This window comes from Cyprinus carpio, chromosome A16 (genome assembly GCF_018340385.1).
Source record: "Cyprinus carpio isolate SPL01 chromosome A16, ASM1834038v1, whole genome shotgun sequence".
Classification (NCBI taxonomy): Eukaryota; Metazoa; Chordata; class Actinopteri; order Cypriniformes; family Cyprinidae; genus Cyprinus; species Cyprinus carpio.
The window spans coordinates 18,796,512-18,815,396 of record NC_056587.1 but is presented as its reverse complement, the minus strand read 5'-3'; the positions used below and the strand labels follow the sequence as shown (position 1 = coordinate 18,815,396).

At 35.7% G+C, this 18,885-nt stretch overlaps 1 protein-coding gene across 1 annotated transcript; it reads left to right on the top strand.

Moving 5' to 3' along the window:
- Positions 1–11,469: 11,469 nt before the first annotated feature.
- Positions 11,470–14,105, top strand: LOC109087773 (synapse differentiation-inducing gene protein 1-like). The gene is made up of 2 exons (XM_042773130.1): positions 11,470–11,768; positions 13,923–14,105. Exons 1-2 carry the CDS (start codon positions 11,577–11,579, stop codon positions 14,058–14,060), a joined length of 330 nt encoding a protein of 109 aa, XP_042629064.1. The 5' UTR covers positions 11,470–11,576; the 3' UTR covers positions 14,061–14,105.
- Positions 14,106–18,885: the final 4,780 nt, after the last annotated feature.

Sequence of the window (18,885 nt, the reverse complement as noted above, 5' to 3'; positions counted from 1 at the left end):
ATGCACGATACAAGGAAATGGTCAGTAACATCATCACTTTGAGGTACGATATCTATGTCAGTAAGATCGATTCCATGTGATATAATTAAATCTAGCGTATGATTAAAACGATGAGTGGGCCCGGTGACATTTTGCTTTACTCCAAAACAGTTTAATAAGTCATTAAACGCAAGTCCTAATGCATCATTTGTATTATCAACATGAATGTTAAAATCTCCGAATATTAGCGCTTTATCAGCGGTAACCAACAAGTCTGAGAGGAAATCTCCAAATTCTTTTAGGAATTCTGTATATGGCCCTGGTGGTCTATACACAGTAGCCAGAGAAAGAGATACAATAGATTTCTTTTGCATATCTGACAGTGTAACATTAAGCATAAGTATTTCGAATGATTTAAACCTGTATTCCTGTTTTCTGAGTAACATTGAGAATATCACTATATATTGTTGAAACACCTCCCCCACGACCAGTCTGACGGGGTTCATGCTTATAACAGTAGCTTGGTGGAGTAGACTCATTTAGAACAATGTAATTATTTGGTTTGAGTCAGGTTTCAGTCAAGCAGAGTACATCAGAACTATTATCTGTGATATTTTAATTTACTATAACTGCTTTGGGTGTGAGTGATCTAATGTTTATGAGCCCAAACTTTAAAAATTGGTTTTGTTCATTTATTTTACGTTTTTCTGGTTTAATCACGATAAGATTTTTTCTAGATCCTACATTAAATTTATATTTATAGTTTGAGTTGAATTACTGAAATAAATGAACTTTTCCACAACATTTGAATTTATTGAGATGCACCTGTAATTCCTCTCTGGTTATGTATGTCAATCATTCTCTTAAGTTTCACTTCTTCTTCTACACTTCTTCTACAGCACATCCTGTTTATCACATACTGTTTTAGTCACCTTTGACCACAGATCTTTTAGACCAAATGCCATTTTCTTTTAGTTCTGCTGTATGCTGGTCTATTATTTTTGTTATTGTATCCTGTTTTGTTATTAGGTCTTTAAAAGGTTTGTCTTTGTGTTTATTCTCCAATTCTATCCAAACTGTATCTCCTACCATACAGTACATAAGTCTTCAGTTTCTATTTGTTTTTTCTGCTTTCTTCACTCTACATTTGTGAGATTGAGATAAAATATTAGTTCCTCAATTTGTGTATCACAGTCTCTGTTAAGTTGGCTCTCATCCATTCTTTTATTTTTCCAACACCTCTCTCTGCAGTTCCATTACTCTCTGGATTATATCGTAATGCTTTCTTCAGTCCAATGTGTTTCTCTGTCAGCCAATTTCCTAATTCATCTCCGACAAAATAAGTGGCATTGTCAGTCTGTAACCTCTCTGGTTTCCCCCAAGAAGTTAATATCTCTTTCGTGGCATAAATTATTGTTTTTCCGCTTGTCTATTTCAGAGCTTTAGCCCAAATTTTTCCAGTGTAACCATCCACTATCACTAACATATATTTATTTCCTAATTTGGTTTTAGGATTTAGTGGTCCTGCTATGTCCACTGACCATTCTTCATTCACCTTTTTTTTTGTTTTTTATACATAATTAATCACTTCTTATTGTCCTTCTGTATCCTTTTCTCATACAGTTTTCACATTTTTTTCAGTATATCCTGATATTTTTTTCCTCCAATTTGGAATATGTATTTTATCACTTAATATTTTTCCCATTAAGTTTACACTTGGGTGCCTCGTCTGATCATGTATTTTTTCTATAATGTTGTTATCTACCTCTCGTATTACAGCTATTTTCCTCAATTTGACTAATTTATCAACTTCATTATTTCCAGCTGCCATCTCACTTCCATCTTTACTATCTCCTGGTTGATGTATAACATAGTAGTAAAGTAGTAACACAGTATAATAGTAAGGTCCATTCCTACTATATTCTGCTCTATTTCCTTCCAGATATCTGTGTGCTCCATAGGTTTTCATTTACTTTTTGTATAACCATTTTCTTTCCAGATATGCAAATACTCATTCACTCTCATCTCTCATTATTAAAGCCTGTTTTATGCCTAATTCTTTTAATTTCTTTATTGCTTCTGCCACAGCTTTAACTTCAGCTGTCTGTGCTATTCCTTCTATTTCTCCCTTACAGTATTTCTATCTTTCTCCTGTCCTCTCTGTTTTATTATGTATCTCCAGTATGCCTTTTCATCTTTAACAGTTTTAGAATTGTATTCTTTACCAAATATACTTTTTTTCCTCTGACAATTTTTCTGTTCCTTGTGTCTAATTTTCAGGTCTGGGTCTAAAAGCATGTCTCCCCATCTTGTGGTCTGGGCTTTGCTGTCTTTCACTTTATTCTTGCTTAAGTGTGCCATCACTGGCTCGTCAGTGTTAACAAACACAGTCCTTCCTCTGGCCAGTCCTTTTAATTCTGGATATCTTTTACTTAAAGCTGCTAATTTCTTTTCAACTGCTGCAAACATTTTCTCTGGATTTTCCCATGATCCTGTAATTATTCTTATTGACATATTACTTCCTTCATTACTTACTATTAACTGGTATCCAACAGGATCCATTCCTAGATCAATTTCCAGATTTTTCTCATCCACTCTCCCTTCCAGTTGTCCTGAGTCTAATATTGCTCATTTCATTCTTTGCATTGCCTCATCAGCTTCATTTGTACAATTCAAACTTCCTCCTTTTATTGCAGCATATATTGGTTTTGCCATTTGACTCTATGCTGGGATAATATCTCTTACATACCCCATTATACCTATTATCTGTTGAACCTCTCTTACCGTTTCTGGCTTTTAAAACTGGTTTATTCTCTTTTACTTCACCATCATATGATTGAATATATACAATTCCCATCTGTTCTATTGGCTCTACTGAAGCAGAAATCTGGGAAGGTATGTAATTCCTTCTAAATCCACAAATAATTGATCCTCTCTTTTTATCACTCTGGGGTCACAAATCTTCTGCTTCAGTAGGCATATGTCTCCCTATTCTGCTTCTGAAGTTTGTTCCTCTTTTCTTACCTCCTGTTTCTTCTGTGTTTGCTCAATCACTTTATTTCTCCTCGCTTTCTTTGGGGTAATTGTATTTTTTTTTCTTTAATCTATTATTTTTCTTTTATCTTCTGGAGTCATTTGTTCCCATTTTCATCTGGGATATAGCTATTCTTAACAGGTGTCACTGTCTTATTTACTGCTCTGGGCTTTCCTTTTCCCCAATTTTTTGGGCTCTGATTAGTCCACTTCCAAGAACTAGGGACACTTTGATTAGTCTGCCTACTCTGGAAACTAGTATTATATCTTTTCTGCTCCCCTGTTCTAGGTTTAAATGGTTTAATGCTGCTACCTTTTTTATAAACCTGCTCTGAGCAGTTTTTACTCTGAGGTGTTTTCAGTTTCTTTTTTGCTGGCATTGTTTAATATTGTGGCTAATGTGTGTCCTCCAGGTGTACTTCTACCTACTTCACGCAACAACCAAATCTTGTCCTCATGAGGGATCTCATCTTCTACTCACACTCACATACTTAATAAGTCTTTTTTCCACTGCTTAAACTTATCCTCTGTCCCAGTCAACTTTTGTGCCTTCTCCAAGGCTTCAGTAGAGACAGCATGGCCTGTACTAGTGTATACTAACCTTGTTATTGAATCTTTGCTAAGTCTTGCAGCTTCAGCTGCTTTCATAATATGGATTGCGTAAACACTGAGGTCCTCACCCTGTTTCCTGCCTCCTAGCTGCTGCCTTACAGCCTCCGTTAAGTTTAACTCTAATCTTTTAGATTGTAAATCAACCTGTTCTTCTCTTGACTCTTTTGAGGCATTAAATGTAAGGTTTCTATGAGTTGTCCTGATCACTGGAACTGGTGTGGATGATCAAATCCTGATTCTCCTTGTCTGTTCTCTGGGCTCTTCTTCCCAGTAACTGTATTTCTGTAATGGCCGACCGAGGTGTGTGTGGGTCAGCAACTGTGGCTACACTATCTCTGTCATCATCTACTGGTGGTAAAGTAACCAGGAACTCATTTGTATTTTGAAAGTCTGTCATTGCCTCTTTATATATGCTAACTTTCTCCATATTAGGAATCTCACCCCGAGACTTCTTCAGGTTTTTCCCACTCATAGTGTACAGTTTTATTTTGCCCAGGTTCTTTTTACGAACCGTGCTCATAATTCCCTCTACCTCTGAGGTTTTACACTGCATAGTCACTTCCTGCTCATAGTGGCTTCCTATTTCTAGGGCCCATTGTATGACTGCTAGGCCAACTTCTGACTCTTGAAAGGCTACTTTCTGCAGTCCATCCCTACTTTGCAAACATAAAGTATATGCCCTGGCTCTGTTTCCTGCACTGAGGTTTCTGCCCTTAAGGCTCTTTTCTCCCAGGCGTTTACCCTGTGGTCTCCCCAGATATATGACTGTATTGAGATACTACTGGATTTTCTCTATGCTTTTTTACCTTTCATAGTAGAGCATCCCCTAGTTCAGGTTTTTCAACTCTATATCCTCTCTAGACCCCTCTAGGTCTCACGGGTAGCAACCTCATTTCCTGGCCCTTCAGTCCTTTTTCTGGACTGGAATATACTAATACCGTCAGGATAAGTATCACTGAATCCTTTCTGGATTGGTCTATATGGGTCTTACTGGTAGCTCTTCAATGTGGTATCTAGACTTTCAACTTAAAACTCAAACCTTGGGCCCTGCAAGTTGGGCGTCATGTTACTCGGTGTGTCCTTTTATCTTACACCTTTAAATGGGTCATATGATGTTGCTAAAAAGAACATTATTTTGTGTATTTGGTGTAATGAAACATGTTTATGCGGTTTAAGGTTCAAAAAACACATTTTACACATAATGTACATTATTGTTTCTCTTCTATGCCCCACCTTCTGAAACGCATCATTTTTTACAAAGCTTATCGGACTGAAAAGCAACCTGTCCTCCAACTAATACGCTCGTATAGGTCGTTTGTCCAAATCCCTGAAATACGACCCATCAGAGCGTATACTACAATTGCGCCCCTATCGGCAAAAGGTTGTTTTCATATTAATGTTTTGTACTCTTTTATTTGCACTGTGATTTGCGTTTCGTGTAGCTCAGTTGGTAGATTATTGTGTTATACCTTGATATGTAATCAGGCTATCATGGGTTTGATCCCAGAGAACGGACGTGCACGTAAAATGTATATGCTCAATAAATCATAATTTAGCATGATTTCTGGGAGGGTTAGGTTTAGGGGGTGGGGTTAGGTGTGGTCATTCGAACGAATAAGCCACCTAGTAAATTATGTACGAATTACTGTGAGATCAGTGTAAAAAGTCCACACATTGCATTTAAATAAACGTGCATTTTGATTGGTAATGACGTTATACGTCATTTCATGACGACAAACGCAACGCTTAACTTTAAAATGTAAATATAGGTCGTAATAAGGTGCTTGCACAAACGACCTATATGGTCGTTTTTTGTTGGAGGAAAGGCTCCTGAAAAGTGAGGTGTGCTCTGATTGGCCAGCTATTCAGTGCATTGTGATTGGCCAAATGTTTCAAGCATCTGATGGAAATGTTACGCCCCTCAACATATACTGTTATGGTGTGTCCCGGTCAGAACACCGGCATGACAAGACAAAAACAATATAACACATTACAAACGAGGCAGTTGTTGCATCCAGTGGGGACATAATTGCTGATTATAATGACTTATACTGTGTTTTTACGCATTGCGTTGCATATCGCGCCACGTAAACATAAAACCATGTCTGCATCTGTGATCGGAGAAACTACAAACAACAAGTGCTACTCTACACTGCTCAAAATTTGCGTTTGAATCATCAGTGGCAAATCCTTTACATATGTAAACCTACTTACATACCATGAGTCAGAAGCGCCAGACTGTCCTTGCAAAGAGTGAGGAATGGCCAGGGGCTTGAGTGAGGAACAGCCGGAGGCTATAACGAGGAACGGCCGGCGGATTCGACGAAAGAGCGGCTGGGGATTGTGGCAACCATCCACGGTGAGCGCGAAGTTGATGTATTTCCTCAGCGACCAGCACAGATCAGCTCTAGACATGACGAAGCGGATATCGTGCTCTTTTGGAAGGCCAAACAAAGTAGTTTCACTTTCACAATGAAACACACAGCTTCTCCATGAAATGAAGTCGGCGGCAACAGTGAGAATAAACGGTACGCCTTCCTTCTTTGCGTGAACATTTGGGCAGCATTTTGCAAATCTTCCCACACATTGACGTAGAGATGTGGGGGCGTGTTTAAACTAGCCATTTTAGGAGGGCGTGGACAAGTCTTAACTTTTATAAAGAATATCTCTTTGGATTTAAGACTTTAATCTTTGCAACTTTACAGATCTTCTTTATTCACCAAGAGCTTGTAACACTCCAAAGAGAAAGGAAAAATTTAAATCGCATCATATGACACCTTTATCCCTATGATTATTCAGGTAGGGTAAGGATAGTCAAATCTAGCCTTAACCATAAAGCACTCACCCGCCTGCAGGTTGAAGTCCTTCAGGAGTGATGTAGAAGACTCCCTTGTGGTTGTTCTTGTTTGAGGCTCAGTTTTTAGTTAAAAGTAAAGTCTCACGGGAGGCAGTAGTAACAATAAAATCTCTTATTTTATTGGTTACAATACAAAGCATTTAATGCAAAAATAAAACAAAAATCAGGTAAGTTACAAGTTCTATAACAAACTCTAACTCATCAAGTCCGCTTTATGTTGCAATATGCTCTCTTCACCACTGTCAAACTTAAATATCTAACTTTCACAGTTGTTGCTTAATCATTCTAACAAACAAGTATTGCAAGTGCAAGCATCCCTGCATCAAAGCATATGGCATTAGCCTTAAAACAAGCAAATAACATAACATTGAAACAGGTAAATAGCAATACAATTATCCATATCCAAAACAACTTTAGACCATTAGACCAAATAAGACCAAAATGACAAAATAAGAATCAGTGGCTGCCAAATCACATAATAAACTCCCACTATAGATGCAGAGGACATGCTGTAAAAAAAGGGTACAAATATTAGCCACATCAGTAAAAACATTTAATTTACCAATCACTTGGAACCAATGCTGTTATGGTTAACTTAAACTAAAGCTGAAACTAAATTTAAATGGCTGCCACCTATAAAAGGTAGACCAGCAGTAAATATCTATCTGCCTCACATCTCGACTAATCGCACATTTATTTTAATAAACCATAAATCATAGTAATGAGCATTTATGTAGCGCACAAATAAGGTTTGCCACACAGCGCACCGGCATAAGTAATGATTATGAATGCATCAGGAAAAAAAAGCAAGGACACAGCCTTAACATTTTAATAATTTGTTGATAAACCAGTGTTTGCTGTATTTTTGGCTGCAATGATGAACTGACGATCTCCTCAGTGGATGCACTTATATTAATATTTCATACAGATCAGATCACCTGAGAATAGTTGTTTTCCATCTGAATTGGTTTGTTTAAAAGAAGACATTTAACTTTCTATAGATAGGCCTATATTTTCGTTTCGTTTTATTTTTTGACACGCTCAAGTTTAAAGACCTTGATGAGACGGCAGAACGCGCACGCGGCAGAACTGTTTGCTTTGTTTATTTTACAAAAACACAAAGTTTTTTGTTATTGTGACTGCATACAAATAAAAGAACAGTCTTTCAAGCTTACAACTATATATAACTCATTTGTATGACCAAAAAATGTTGCAAATGTGCAAGTGATCACACCGACACACGCTTCCTCATTCCGCACAAACACTGAAATATCACACAATTTTATAGGTTAACGTTAGCGCGAGCGGCCATGTGAAGTTGCTACTACTTACATGTTTCAGTTGATAATCCATATCTGAGGTCGATGAATGATAGAGAGCGTTTGGATGCCCTGGCCGATGTCCTGTTTATTACTGCATAGAGCAGCTGTTAACGATCTTTCATCACAGAATGCGTGACTTCGCCACTTCCTGTAGATTTGTTTTATTTTTTCTGCAACTAAGCGACTAAAAAAAATGTGGCTACTAAGCCTTTTCTTGTCGACTAACGATTAGTCGACTAAGGGGGGCAGCCCTAATTGAATCACAATGTGTGTAAGAGCCATAATTTGTAAAAATGTATCTTATAGATGTTGTATGGTGTGTCTAAGTTGTGTTGTCTGTGTACATTTGTTGAGTACCCCCTGTTTATTTTGTAATGGTTTTCTCCATTTTACTAACTGCGTTAAGCACCTTTAAGAATTGGCCTTTCCTTTAAGAACGTAAGAAAGATGGAGCGACACAATTTTTGACCAGAGTTTATTAGTTTACACATTGAGCGGTACGGTCCCACATGTGGGATTTTTATTTCTGTGGCCCTGGGAGTATGGTCCCACATTTGGGTTTTTGAACGTTCGGTGACATCACGTAACTGTCAAATTCAAACTGCTTTTGCGCTTTGGTTGGCGCTGAGACGCGCTCTGCATTTTTTATATAATTGCAGTGTTTTAACCACATAATGTTTATTTTAGGTTTCAAACATTTAAATACACATAAGTACTAGTAAAACAATACATTTAGAGTTTGTAAAATACACACGGATGTTTATGGAAGCAGCAATAACAGTCATTCAAATATAATTTGCACACGTATTTTATTCATATCAGATATTATACACATAGTGTAAGTAACTATAAAGTTTATTCTGTTCTTCTCCCAGTTCACCAGCCACTTACTTGCATGTATTTCGGTAGAAATTGGTGAACTTACATGCTGTAAATCTGATTGACAGGACTCAGCGTGAACAAACATGGTGGTGCCAAAGTCCCTTTAAGGCAAGTCATGTCACTCGGCGGCCATCTTTGAAACGCCTCTCGGGCATGCAAGTGCAACCCCTATCTCTTTGAATGGGGAAACATCAAATTCTCCAAAACTGTTCACTAAGCTTGCGATTAAATTTCATAATTGAAATCACCAATGAAATCTGACAACAACTATATCATACATTTTGTTTATTTTCCTCAAATAGCGTTAAAAAGCTTATTTTTCAGGCTAGATCAGCCAGTGCGCATGCGCAGTCCTAACCACACATCTCAGAGCGTTGATTGTTTCTATAGCAGCTGCATTATAGATCAAGATCAAGCTTATTTATAACGGTTTTTAAATGACACAACACACTCACTTACACATATTTGTGAATCGGAGTATCAGATAGTTGATGACATGGTAAGCAAGTGTGTAAATATTTTAAATAAAAAAGGAAATACAAAATAAAAGCGATACATGTGTCAAACAGTGTTTTCGTGGCTGTGTGTGTCACGTGACAAGCATTACGCTTCGTCATGGAAACATAAGGCACGGAAACATTGCCTAAAAAAAAAAACTCCCTCTCCGGACAGCTAGAATATTTTAAACTCACCGGTGAAAAGGTTATCTGTATAGTTTAACAACTTTCTTTAAACAGTTGAAACTTGAAGGAAGACCCAAGTCAATTCTTTGCTAGAAAGCATCATGAAGGATTATCTCTAGAACAATGTAGATTCCTGTGTGAAAAAGGTGAAGCGACAACACATCAAATACCAAAATCTGGGCAACAAAACTGTCTTAACCCTTAATCAGTCCTTGGGGTCCAGCTGACCCCACTGGACTTTTCCTTCATTTTTAAAAATTGTTACCTTCATATCAGGGGAATGAGACTCTGTGACTTTTCCTAAATAATCTATCTAAACGCACAAACATCTGGGTTTGATTTTGTTGTTCTAAAGGTGTGTACAATTTTTTTATCGTTTAAGGTCCTTGGGGTCAGATTGACCCCACATTAAAAATGAATGGGAAAATGTTAAAAAATGTTTTAGTTTTTCAAAAATCCAGTGTAAATCTAAATATTTCTACATTTAAATAAAGGTCTGGTCCTAGAGCATAAACACAAAGTGGAACGGACTTTCTGTCTCACACACACACACACACACACACACACACACACACACGTGTGTAACTGCAACAGAGAGCATTTTTTTAGAAATTGGCAAATGAAATCAACAAAACTGGCATATACTGGCAAAATATATATCATGAAGTTGTGAGGAGAAGTTGAAACATCGAGAAAAATGAAGTGAAAATGAAATGAGTCCCTATGGACCTATACTTTATATATATGGTCATTGCACTTTTTTTTTTTTTTAACTATAATTCCTAAAGTTTTTCCACAAATCTGCAGATGGCAGTATTCTATCCCTAACACATAGAGCAATGTCCAAAAACAATTTATATTTAATTAAGATCATCATTTAAGTGATTTTTTTCATGAGCCAATTTATGGCGTATTTAGGTAATTGTGCAGTAAATAGGTAAAAAAAAAAAAAAAAACTACCAGATATCCAGAAAAACACAGCATAAATGTGTAGTTTTCAAGTAAATAAAAAATAATGATATATAGTTTGCCATATAAAAAAAATTATATTTCCTTATTTGGGGTCTATCTGACCCCAAGGACCAAAAATGTAAACCCTACTTGAGTATTGATTAAGGGTTAAGCCACCGCTATTGTATGCCTATTTTATACTACATCGTAAAAAGAATGGAATCTATGCTAATATTAGTCTCTTTCATTCTTATTCCGAGGTCACTATAGCCATACGGATCCAGTCCATGTCCATTCCAGATGGTGGATCAGCACCTAGAGACGACCTCTGCAGCCCTGAATGTCAGCGGTGACCCAGAGACAGATCCCCTATGAAGACCTCATCACCTCGACGACCATCAACACAAGGCCACAGGAACCAGATAAGTCCCCTGCACAATCTGACCTGTGTTGCAGCCTGGAATTAAACCATGCCATGCTGGTTTCGTCTGGCCAGAGGAGAAATGGCCCCCCAACTGAGTCTGGTTTCTCACACATTTTTGTTTTCTCCATTTCTGTCACTGATGGAGTTTTGGTTCCTTGCCGCTGTCACCTTTGGCTTGCTTAGTTGGGGACGCTTGACCGATTGAACAGATAGTATTGGAAGAGAGCTGAACTGGATGATGACATCACTGAATCATCAATAAACTGATTTTAGCTGGAAAACTGACTCTTTGTTAAACAATTTTCCTATTTGACACTGTAAAGCTGCTTTAACGCAATCATATTGTATAAAGCACTATACAAATAAAGGTGACTTGACTTGACTTGACATGAGTTCATTTGTAGGTCTAGAGAGGTATGATTTGGCCAAAAAAAAGGTTTCTCACTTGATAATCAAGATCTCTTTTTCTTCTAAAGAACCCATGTTGTAATGGGTAAATGTAATAGAATGCTGACAGAAGGATTAAAAAGAGGAAGATTCACTTCCACTAGGTGCCAAAAATATGCTCGGGTGTGATGAAATAAACCTCTTAACCCACCTGATATTTCATGTATTTCGTCGTAAAAGTAAAACCACAAGTTGGTGTCTGCAGTCACAGAGTATAATGGAAACAGGGGTAAAGATCTTGTCACTCCTCCCCTACATACCTACAACTCACCTCCCATTTGCTAACTTCAGAACAGAAAAGACCGAACCAGAGAACAGTAATACATACATTGCTGCAGAGCCCAAGGCAGAAAGAAAATTACAATAAAAATCCAATAATCAGACAAATGGATCCCAGCCAGTCTTTCAGTCACACCCGGCCATATCCAGGACAGTCCGTCGTCGGTGTGCAGCCTGCAGTTTTTGTGACCCCCAATCCACCGGCCAGTCTAGTGCCAGATCACTTGGGCTACTCCATCTTTACCATGCTGTGCTGCTGTTTACCTCTGGGCATTGCTGCACTGGTTTACTCCTGCTCTGTAAGTATATTAGTCCATATGTTTGTCTTTTAAATTTGTTTTATTTATTTTTTTAACATTTACAAGCATTACGTCTGTTCTCCAAGCCTGCATTTATTTGATCCAAAATTCAGCAAAAGTAATATTGTGAAATATTGTTACTATTTAAAATGATTGCTTTCTATCTGAATATAGTTTAAAATGTAACTTATTCCTGTGATTTCAAAGCTGAATTTTCAGCATCATTACTCCAGTCTTCAGTGTCACACGATCCTTCTGAAATCATTCTTATATTCTGATTTGCTGCTCAGAAAAACATTTATTATTATTATTATGTTGAAAACAGCTGAGCGGAAAATTCAGAAAAAGTCACAAGAACAGCATTTATCTGAAACAGAAATCTTTTGTAATCTTATAAATATCTTTATCATCACTTGTGATCAGTTTAAAGCATCTTTGCTAAATAAAAGTGTATATTTCTATAATTTCTTTCCTCAAAAAAAAAAAAATAAATTATACTGACTCCAAGCTTTTGAATGGTATAGTATATAATGTTACAAAAGCTTTTATTTCAGATAAATACTGATCTTTGGATCTTTCTATTCATCAAATAATCCTAAAAAAAATACTCAACTGTTTTAAATAAATGTAATAATAATAATGTTTTAGTCAACTTTGAAATCACAGTAATAAATTACATTTTAAAATATATTCAAATATAAAGCATCATTTTAAATAGTAAAAACATTTTACAATATTACTGATTTTGCTGTATTTTGGACCAAATTAATGCAGGCTTGGTGAGCAGAAGAGAATTCTTTTAAAAACAAAACAAAAAAATCTTACTGTTCAAAAACTTTTGACTACATATAGATTTATTACTCTCAACAAATTTTTTCTGTGTGGTTGATCTCTTATCGGAAACTATATTGCATTTTTTTTTTTTTTTAAATCTCCTATGTTGATCCCACGTGTTATGAGTGATTCACTGCTCAAATAATTCTAGTGAATATGTACTTAAACAATTTATAATTTTTATGACTACATAAAGGAGATACATTTGACTGCCAAAGGTGAGAGGATTGTTAAAGCTTAAGCTGTATGTTTGGTCACAAATATGTAAGCATTATCACACCACAGAATCTTTCATGTATCTTCCTTATAACTGATATGGCTGGTGATTTCCTGATTTTCGGTTTTCTGTAAATGACTGTTAGTTGTATAGAAAAAGGTGAGGCACTGGAAATCCCCTCAACAGCATCATATTTAATAGTTTTAAGAGAAAAAAAAACTTAGCATTTTATTATTTATTCAGCTGGCTCATGATTCTTAAATTTAGGCTGTGTTAAAATACATACAACATAAAATATGGATTTATATATGTAAATATACATCCTCTTGACTACACCTAAGATATAGGAGCTGGTTTTTATCAATAAAAACTTTGTGAAATATCTTAAAGCAAATATTTAGGAGTCTGGAGAGTTAAGTCTGCCAATATGTTAACACGTGAAAAAATATACTTACAAGCCAATCATTTTTAACATAGATGTAGCTCACTAACTGTGATTTTGTGACTGGATAAGCTAAGCTCATTGGTTGGTGAACTTGGTTAGCTATTTCTCAGGTTAACTTGGTTATCAATGTGCATAATAAAACAAAGCTACGTTAGCAAATTTATTATCCCAAAAATCTGTTTAGTTTCAAGAGAAAGATAAGAAACCAGTGATAACACAAAGTTAAATTAATGTGCAATTTGTTGCAAACAACTAAATGGCTTAATAATTGAATGTTGTAGTGCGTTTTACAAGTAAATATAGTTTCAGTCTTTTTACTTCAAAATTTCACATTTACTTCAGTGTGTTACTTATGGAAGACTTTTTCTGCCACGAAATAAAAAAAATAATAATAATAACAAAGGTAAGTGCAACTTTTTATCTCAAAATTCTGAATTTTTCTGGCAGATGTAATTTTATTTCTCACAATTCTTACTTTTATCTTGCAAAATTTACTATAAATAAAATAAAAATAAGTTTCTACACCAGATTTGCTTTCAGTGTACCTCTTCCATTAAATGTAAATGGAACAATAAATGTTGACCATCCCCATCCGCCACTGGCTCAAAGAAATGAGAACAGAAGCAGTTGACGATATGTTTCACAATTGTTTTCACAGACTCGAGATGCCATCTACTCAGGACAGCAAGAATTAGCAAAGAAGAACTCCAGAACAGCGCTCATGCTGAATCACATCGGCCTTGGGATTGGCATTGTTATTATTGTATTGGTTATTATCAACCATATGGCGAAATAAAGAGAAAAGCTGTTAGAGCTGACATGGCTGGATGCAGATTACAAACAGATTTGTTTGTCTTTATTTTAAATGTTACTTGCTCAATTTATCATTATTCTCATGCTTTAAGGCTGATTATTCTGTTTAAACCAATGAAAGCTACCCTGCAATTTTTTTTTTTTTTTTTTTTTTTTTTTTTTTGTTCTCTTTACTTCTAAAATGTTTTGTTTAGACTTTTTGCTTATGTTAAATATCTTGTGTGCAGCTGTGCTCGTTTTTTCAGTGATCAACCAATTTAAACAGAAATTAAAGTGTTAGTCAAATACTCAAATCAGAAAGCACATACACATTTTTTTTCTAAATCAATTATAAAGGTCTTTCTCAATTAATTAAATGTACTTAAAGTGCATGTTTTACTCAGAAACATCTAAGTAAATATAACAATAAATATCATATAAACACCACATTTATAGAATTATTAATGTGACACTCATCCAAAAAGACTGCAGTACTTAGTAAACAACACACAATGTTGGTAACAATCTGTGGTTCATTTTTTGAGAATGTGTCATTTTGAGTTGAACATGAACTCTGCAAGTTACTAAACCTAACAAAAAAGCAATGACAAAACAGTGTAAATCAGCAGAAAAACAGCAAAAAAAAAAAAAAAAAAAAACTTTATTAATTATTCATGCCCCAGTGCATTGTGGGAACACCAGTATCAGAAAAGTTGAGTAGGTTTTACTTAATCAATAAAAAAGTAGTATTTACTTCACCACAGAATCATTTTTATCAGTGTAGCATGGACTGCTGACAAAAAGAAAACAAAAGAAAACAAAAAAAACTTTCTAAACAATTAGATGTAGATGTAATTTTGAAAAAGTGACCTATTTTGAGAGATGTTTCCCAGCGATTGCAAATAATAACCCCCCAAAAGACACACTTAGGAATCATGAAATCATCCCCATCTGTGTCCTGATATTTCATCATGTTACATGTTGGTTCCACCAGGTGGCGCCTATTAGTCACCTTAATTGTAAGGTGATGCAAATACAACAGATTAATCTTCACCTGAGTACACACCAGAGATAGACACTGTTCAGTGGTGCAAGAAAACCACATCGTGACCAAGAGAAACATGGATTCCAAAAAGTTCAGCAACAGGGCAGCCTTTGCTTCCACTGCAGCAGAACCCCCCTGAGTACTCCAATGTTGGATTCCCCTCCCTCTCACAGCTATTCCAGCACTTCCCAGCAATACAGAGCTCCGCTGGCATCTGGCCTGTACACTCAAGCGTCATATCCGGGGCAGATTGTGGTCACTGTTTATCCTTTGGTCATAGGCGGAGTTTCACTTTTATGCGTGGGGGAGCACCCACTGGCAGACGAGCCACGAGCACTTTTTTTATATGTTCAACATTTCACATATTCTACATTTAGAATGAACAATAACTGCTGAATTTAAAAAAAAAAAAAAAAACGTCAATGAATTTAGCATAAAACGTAGGCTACTTATTCTATCTACTAAAATAACAAGATAATACAAATAAAATTAGAAAATATAAATTATATAATTTTTATTTTTTATTCATAGCTCAGACAAAATCATGATTGGCTCTGTCCATCCTGGTCCGTGTACCTTCGTATAATTCGTTTTTTGAATTAATATTGAAATCTGAAAAATCTGCACATTTTTCGTTTTTAATTTGTCCAAACAAAACAAAAAATCAAGAATTCGGCTTCATTTTTTCGTTTTTATGTTTATGAATAAACAACTTGAATATTCGATCTCTAAATGTGGGCGGGAATGAAACGCCCCTCTCCGCTGATTGGTCAAACATTACAACATAATAAGAGTCCTAAATTATAATAAGAGTCCTACGCTTCTATGGATTCTTAACGTGTTTATTTCTACTACATTTTATCTCTTTCTCTTCATCAAACAGCCAGATTAAAGAATAGCTTGACACAAACCGTACCGAGGCAGAGCCTTTTGGTCCTTTGGCACACCGCCTGTTTTATTATAGGCTAGTATCCACCTATCAAAATCTGACTGGCAAAGCTGTGTGACGCACTGCAGCGCGGGGAGAATGTAGCCTATTGTAGCGAAGCAGACCGCTATCAATTTATGTGAACATGTAGTCATAACTTTTGTTTTAGAATATGCTGCATTTTGGACTATGGAGGAACTTAAATAAAATGACAGATATGAAAAGAAATTAGCACATCTATTATTTTTTTCTATTTTGAATTCGACGTCATGAATTGAAGGTAAACTCATTTGAATTATAAGAGCATATCCAAACCCTGAAATAACACTTCAAACAATAAACCAGAGATCAGTGTCAGAAATTAACTTTCCCACAGGAGGCACCTGATTTTCAGTTAGCCTATTGTTTTTTTTTTTGTTTGTTTGTTTTTTTTTTACCGTTTTTTTTACCTTTTACCTTTTGTATGTCATCTTTAATGTTAAATTCTTACTTCAAAAAAATTGAATAATATGACAATATGCTGTTACCAATTAAATCAGTATTCAGAGATATAGATCCTGCGACTGAAGATGCTTTTATAGATGTATTTACAGTTTAATGCTGATCAGACGTGCATTTACATAGCAATTACAAATGTATAATGAAATAAGATTAATGTTTTATACAACATTTTTAATACAGAAATGATCAAAATGAAATGATTTGAAATGAAATGAAATGAAATGAAAATGAAACTTGAATTATGAAAGTAATATCACCAGTAGGTGGCGGTATTTCATTGTGTTAATAAAGAAGCCTTTTATTCAATCTATTCGTTCAAAATGCTTCATTCATTAATTCAGGAATAAAATCAAGTGGCTGTCTATAATAATTGCTCAGTGAATTGTTGTCTATAATAATGGGTCTTTCAAAGACTGATTCAAGGAACGATACACCACTCTATGCACCTACTGTGAGTCAGTCACACAGCGGCTCTGTGGTGTGGGTTTAGTTGGCAGAGAAAATCAGTTAGCTGGCCAACACCCAATATTAATTAAATAAACTCAGTTTATTGTCTAAAACTACCTATGTTCACATAAATTAATAGTGGTCTGCGCTTGTCTAATACATTCTCCCCGCGCTGCAGTGCACAACGGTGTGCCAAAGATGTATAGGCTAGTAGGTAGTTGTAAGTGCAGGATGCGAAGTAAATTAATATTTATGAGATAAACTAAATGTTTCACTGGTAGGTTGCAGAATTTATGCCTACACAAAAGAAAGCTCTGTCTAGGCTCTGCCTCGGTGTGTCAAGCCATTCGTCAATCTGGGCTGCATTTCCCGATAATGATTGATCTTAGACCTTAAGAGCGTTTTCTATGAGTCATATATATATATATATAGAGAGAGAGAGAGAGAGAGAGAGAGAGAGAGAGAGAGAGAGACGTCATTTCCAGGTCCAATACATGGCTGGTATTCGTGCAGGTCAGCGAGTCATTGACAGATTTTTTCCCCCCAGTCTTTGAAGCATATTTTATCCATTTTTTTTTTTGTTCAATCATTTAATTTAGATGTATTTCTATTTTTTCTGCCCTTTTTAATCATTTAATTTATGAAAAAAAAACGAGTAACAACGTGTACACTAAAGTACAATCAAATCATTATATTATAATCACATTGCACTTGAATAAAGTTAAAGGTGTAATCTGCCGATTGTCCAGGTGACCGCATAAATCTGTTCTTACGATGCACTTAGGGCTTTAATAAAACTTCAGAGCACTCATAGATCTACGATGAATTTCAAGTGCTACTTAAGTTATGACGCGTTTGAGAAACAGACCGTAATATTAAGATCAGTAGTACAATCGTTTTTATGAGCTTTTGGGAAACGCATTCCTGGCTGTTTGATGAAGAGAAAGAGATAAAATGTAGTAGAAATAAACACGTTAAGAATCCGTAGAAGCGGAGGACTCTTATTATGTTTTTAGGACTCTTATTATGTTGTAATGTTTGACCAATCAGCGGAGAGGGGCGTTTCATTCCCGTCCACATGTAGAGATCGAATATTCAAGTTGTTTATTCGTTTTCTGTCCCTGAATGTAAAAACGAAAAAATGAAGCCGAATTCTTGATTTTTCGTTTTGTTTGAATGAATGAAAAACGAAAAATGTGCCATTTTTTCATTTTTCAGATTTCAATATTAAATTAAAAAACGAATTATACGAAGGTACATGGACCCATCCTTTTGGGTCCGTGTATCTTTTGGTCATTTGATTTTTTGTTTAATTTTGTGTTTGAAAAACAAGCTCCTTTTTGTAATTTTTTGGCAAAAAAAATGAAAAAACAAAACGGCTTCCTTTTTCGTTTTTTCGTTAATTTTTTGAAAAATGGAATAAAACTTGAAAAAACAAGAATTCGGCTTAATTTTTTAGTTTTTCGTTCAGTCCTTCTGGTTTTCCGCGCGGCAGAAAAATGCTTGATAAACAGCTTGAATATTACAATTGATTTTCTACACCTGGTTAAATCTGTTTATTTCTATACCTGTGTGTGAATGTGAATAATATGTAATCTATAAAATTAGAAGTAACTGTGAGTCTTATTTATTGTCTGAATACACTTGTCTGACACTTGTGCTCTCGCACACAGGAATGTAACACAAGATTTACATAAATGTAATTAATTGCCATTTGGTTTGTTTCTCACCAAACCTTATACTGTATGCCTTCAGAAACGTTTGGAATATAGCATACGCCACGCCGAGATGCATATTATTTTATGACAGATTTGCATCCGCTTAAAGAATGAAAAGTGAAAGTCACCGTTCTCTGCCATTGAATGGGTAAGTGCGAGCAGGACATTTGTGTGTGTCTGTTTCGGAAAA

Excerpts from the sequence above, each read along its gene's own strand:
- LOC109087773 (XM_042773130.1), top strand. The coding sequence starts at position 11,577 with ATGGATCCCAGCCAGTCTTTCAGTCACACCCGGCCATATCCAGGACAG. Across the intron at positions 11,769-13,922 it reads CACTGGTTTACTCCTGCTCT|ACTCGAGATGCCATCTACTC; the intron begins GTAAGTATATTA and ends TTGTTTTCACAG.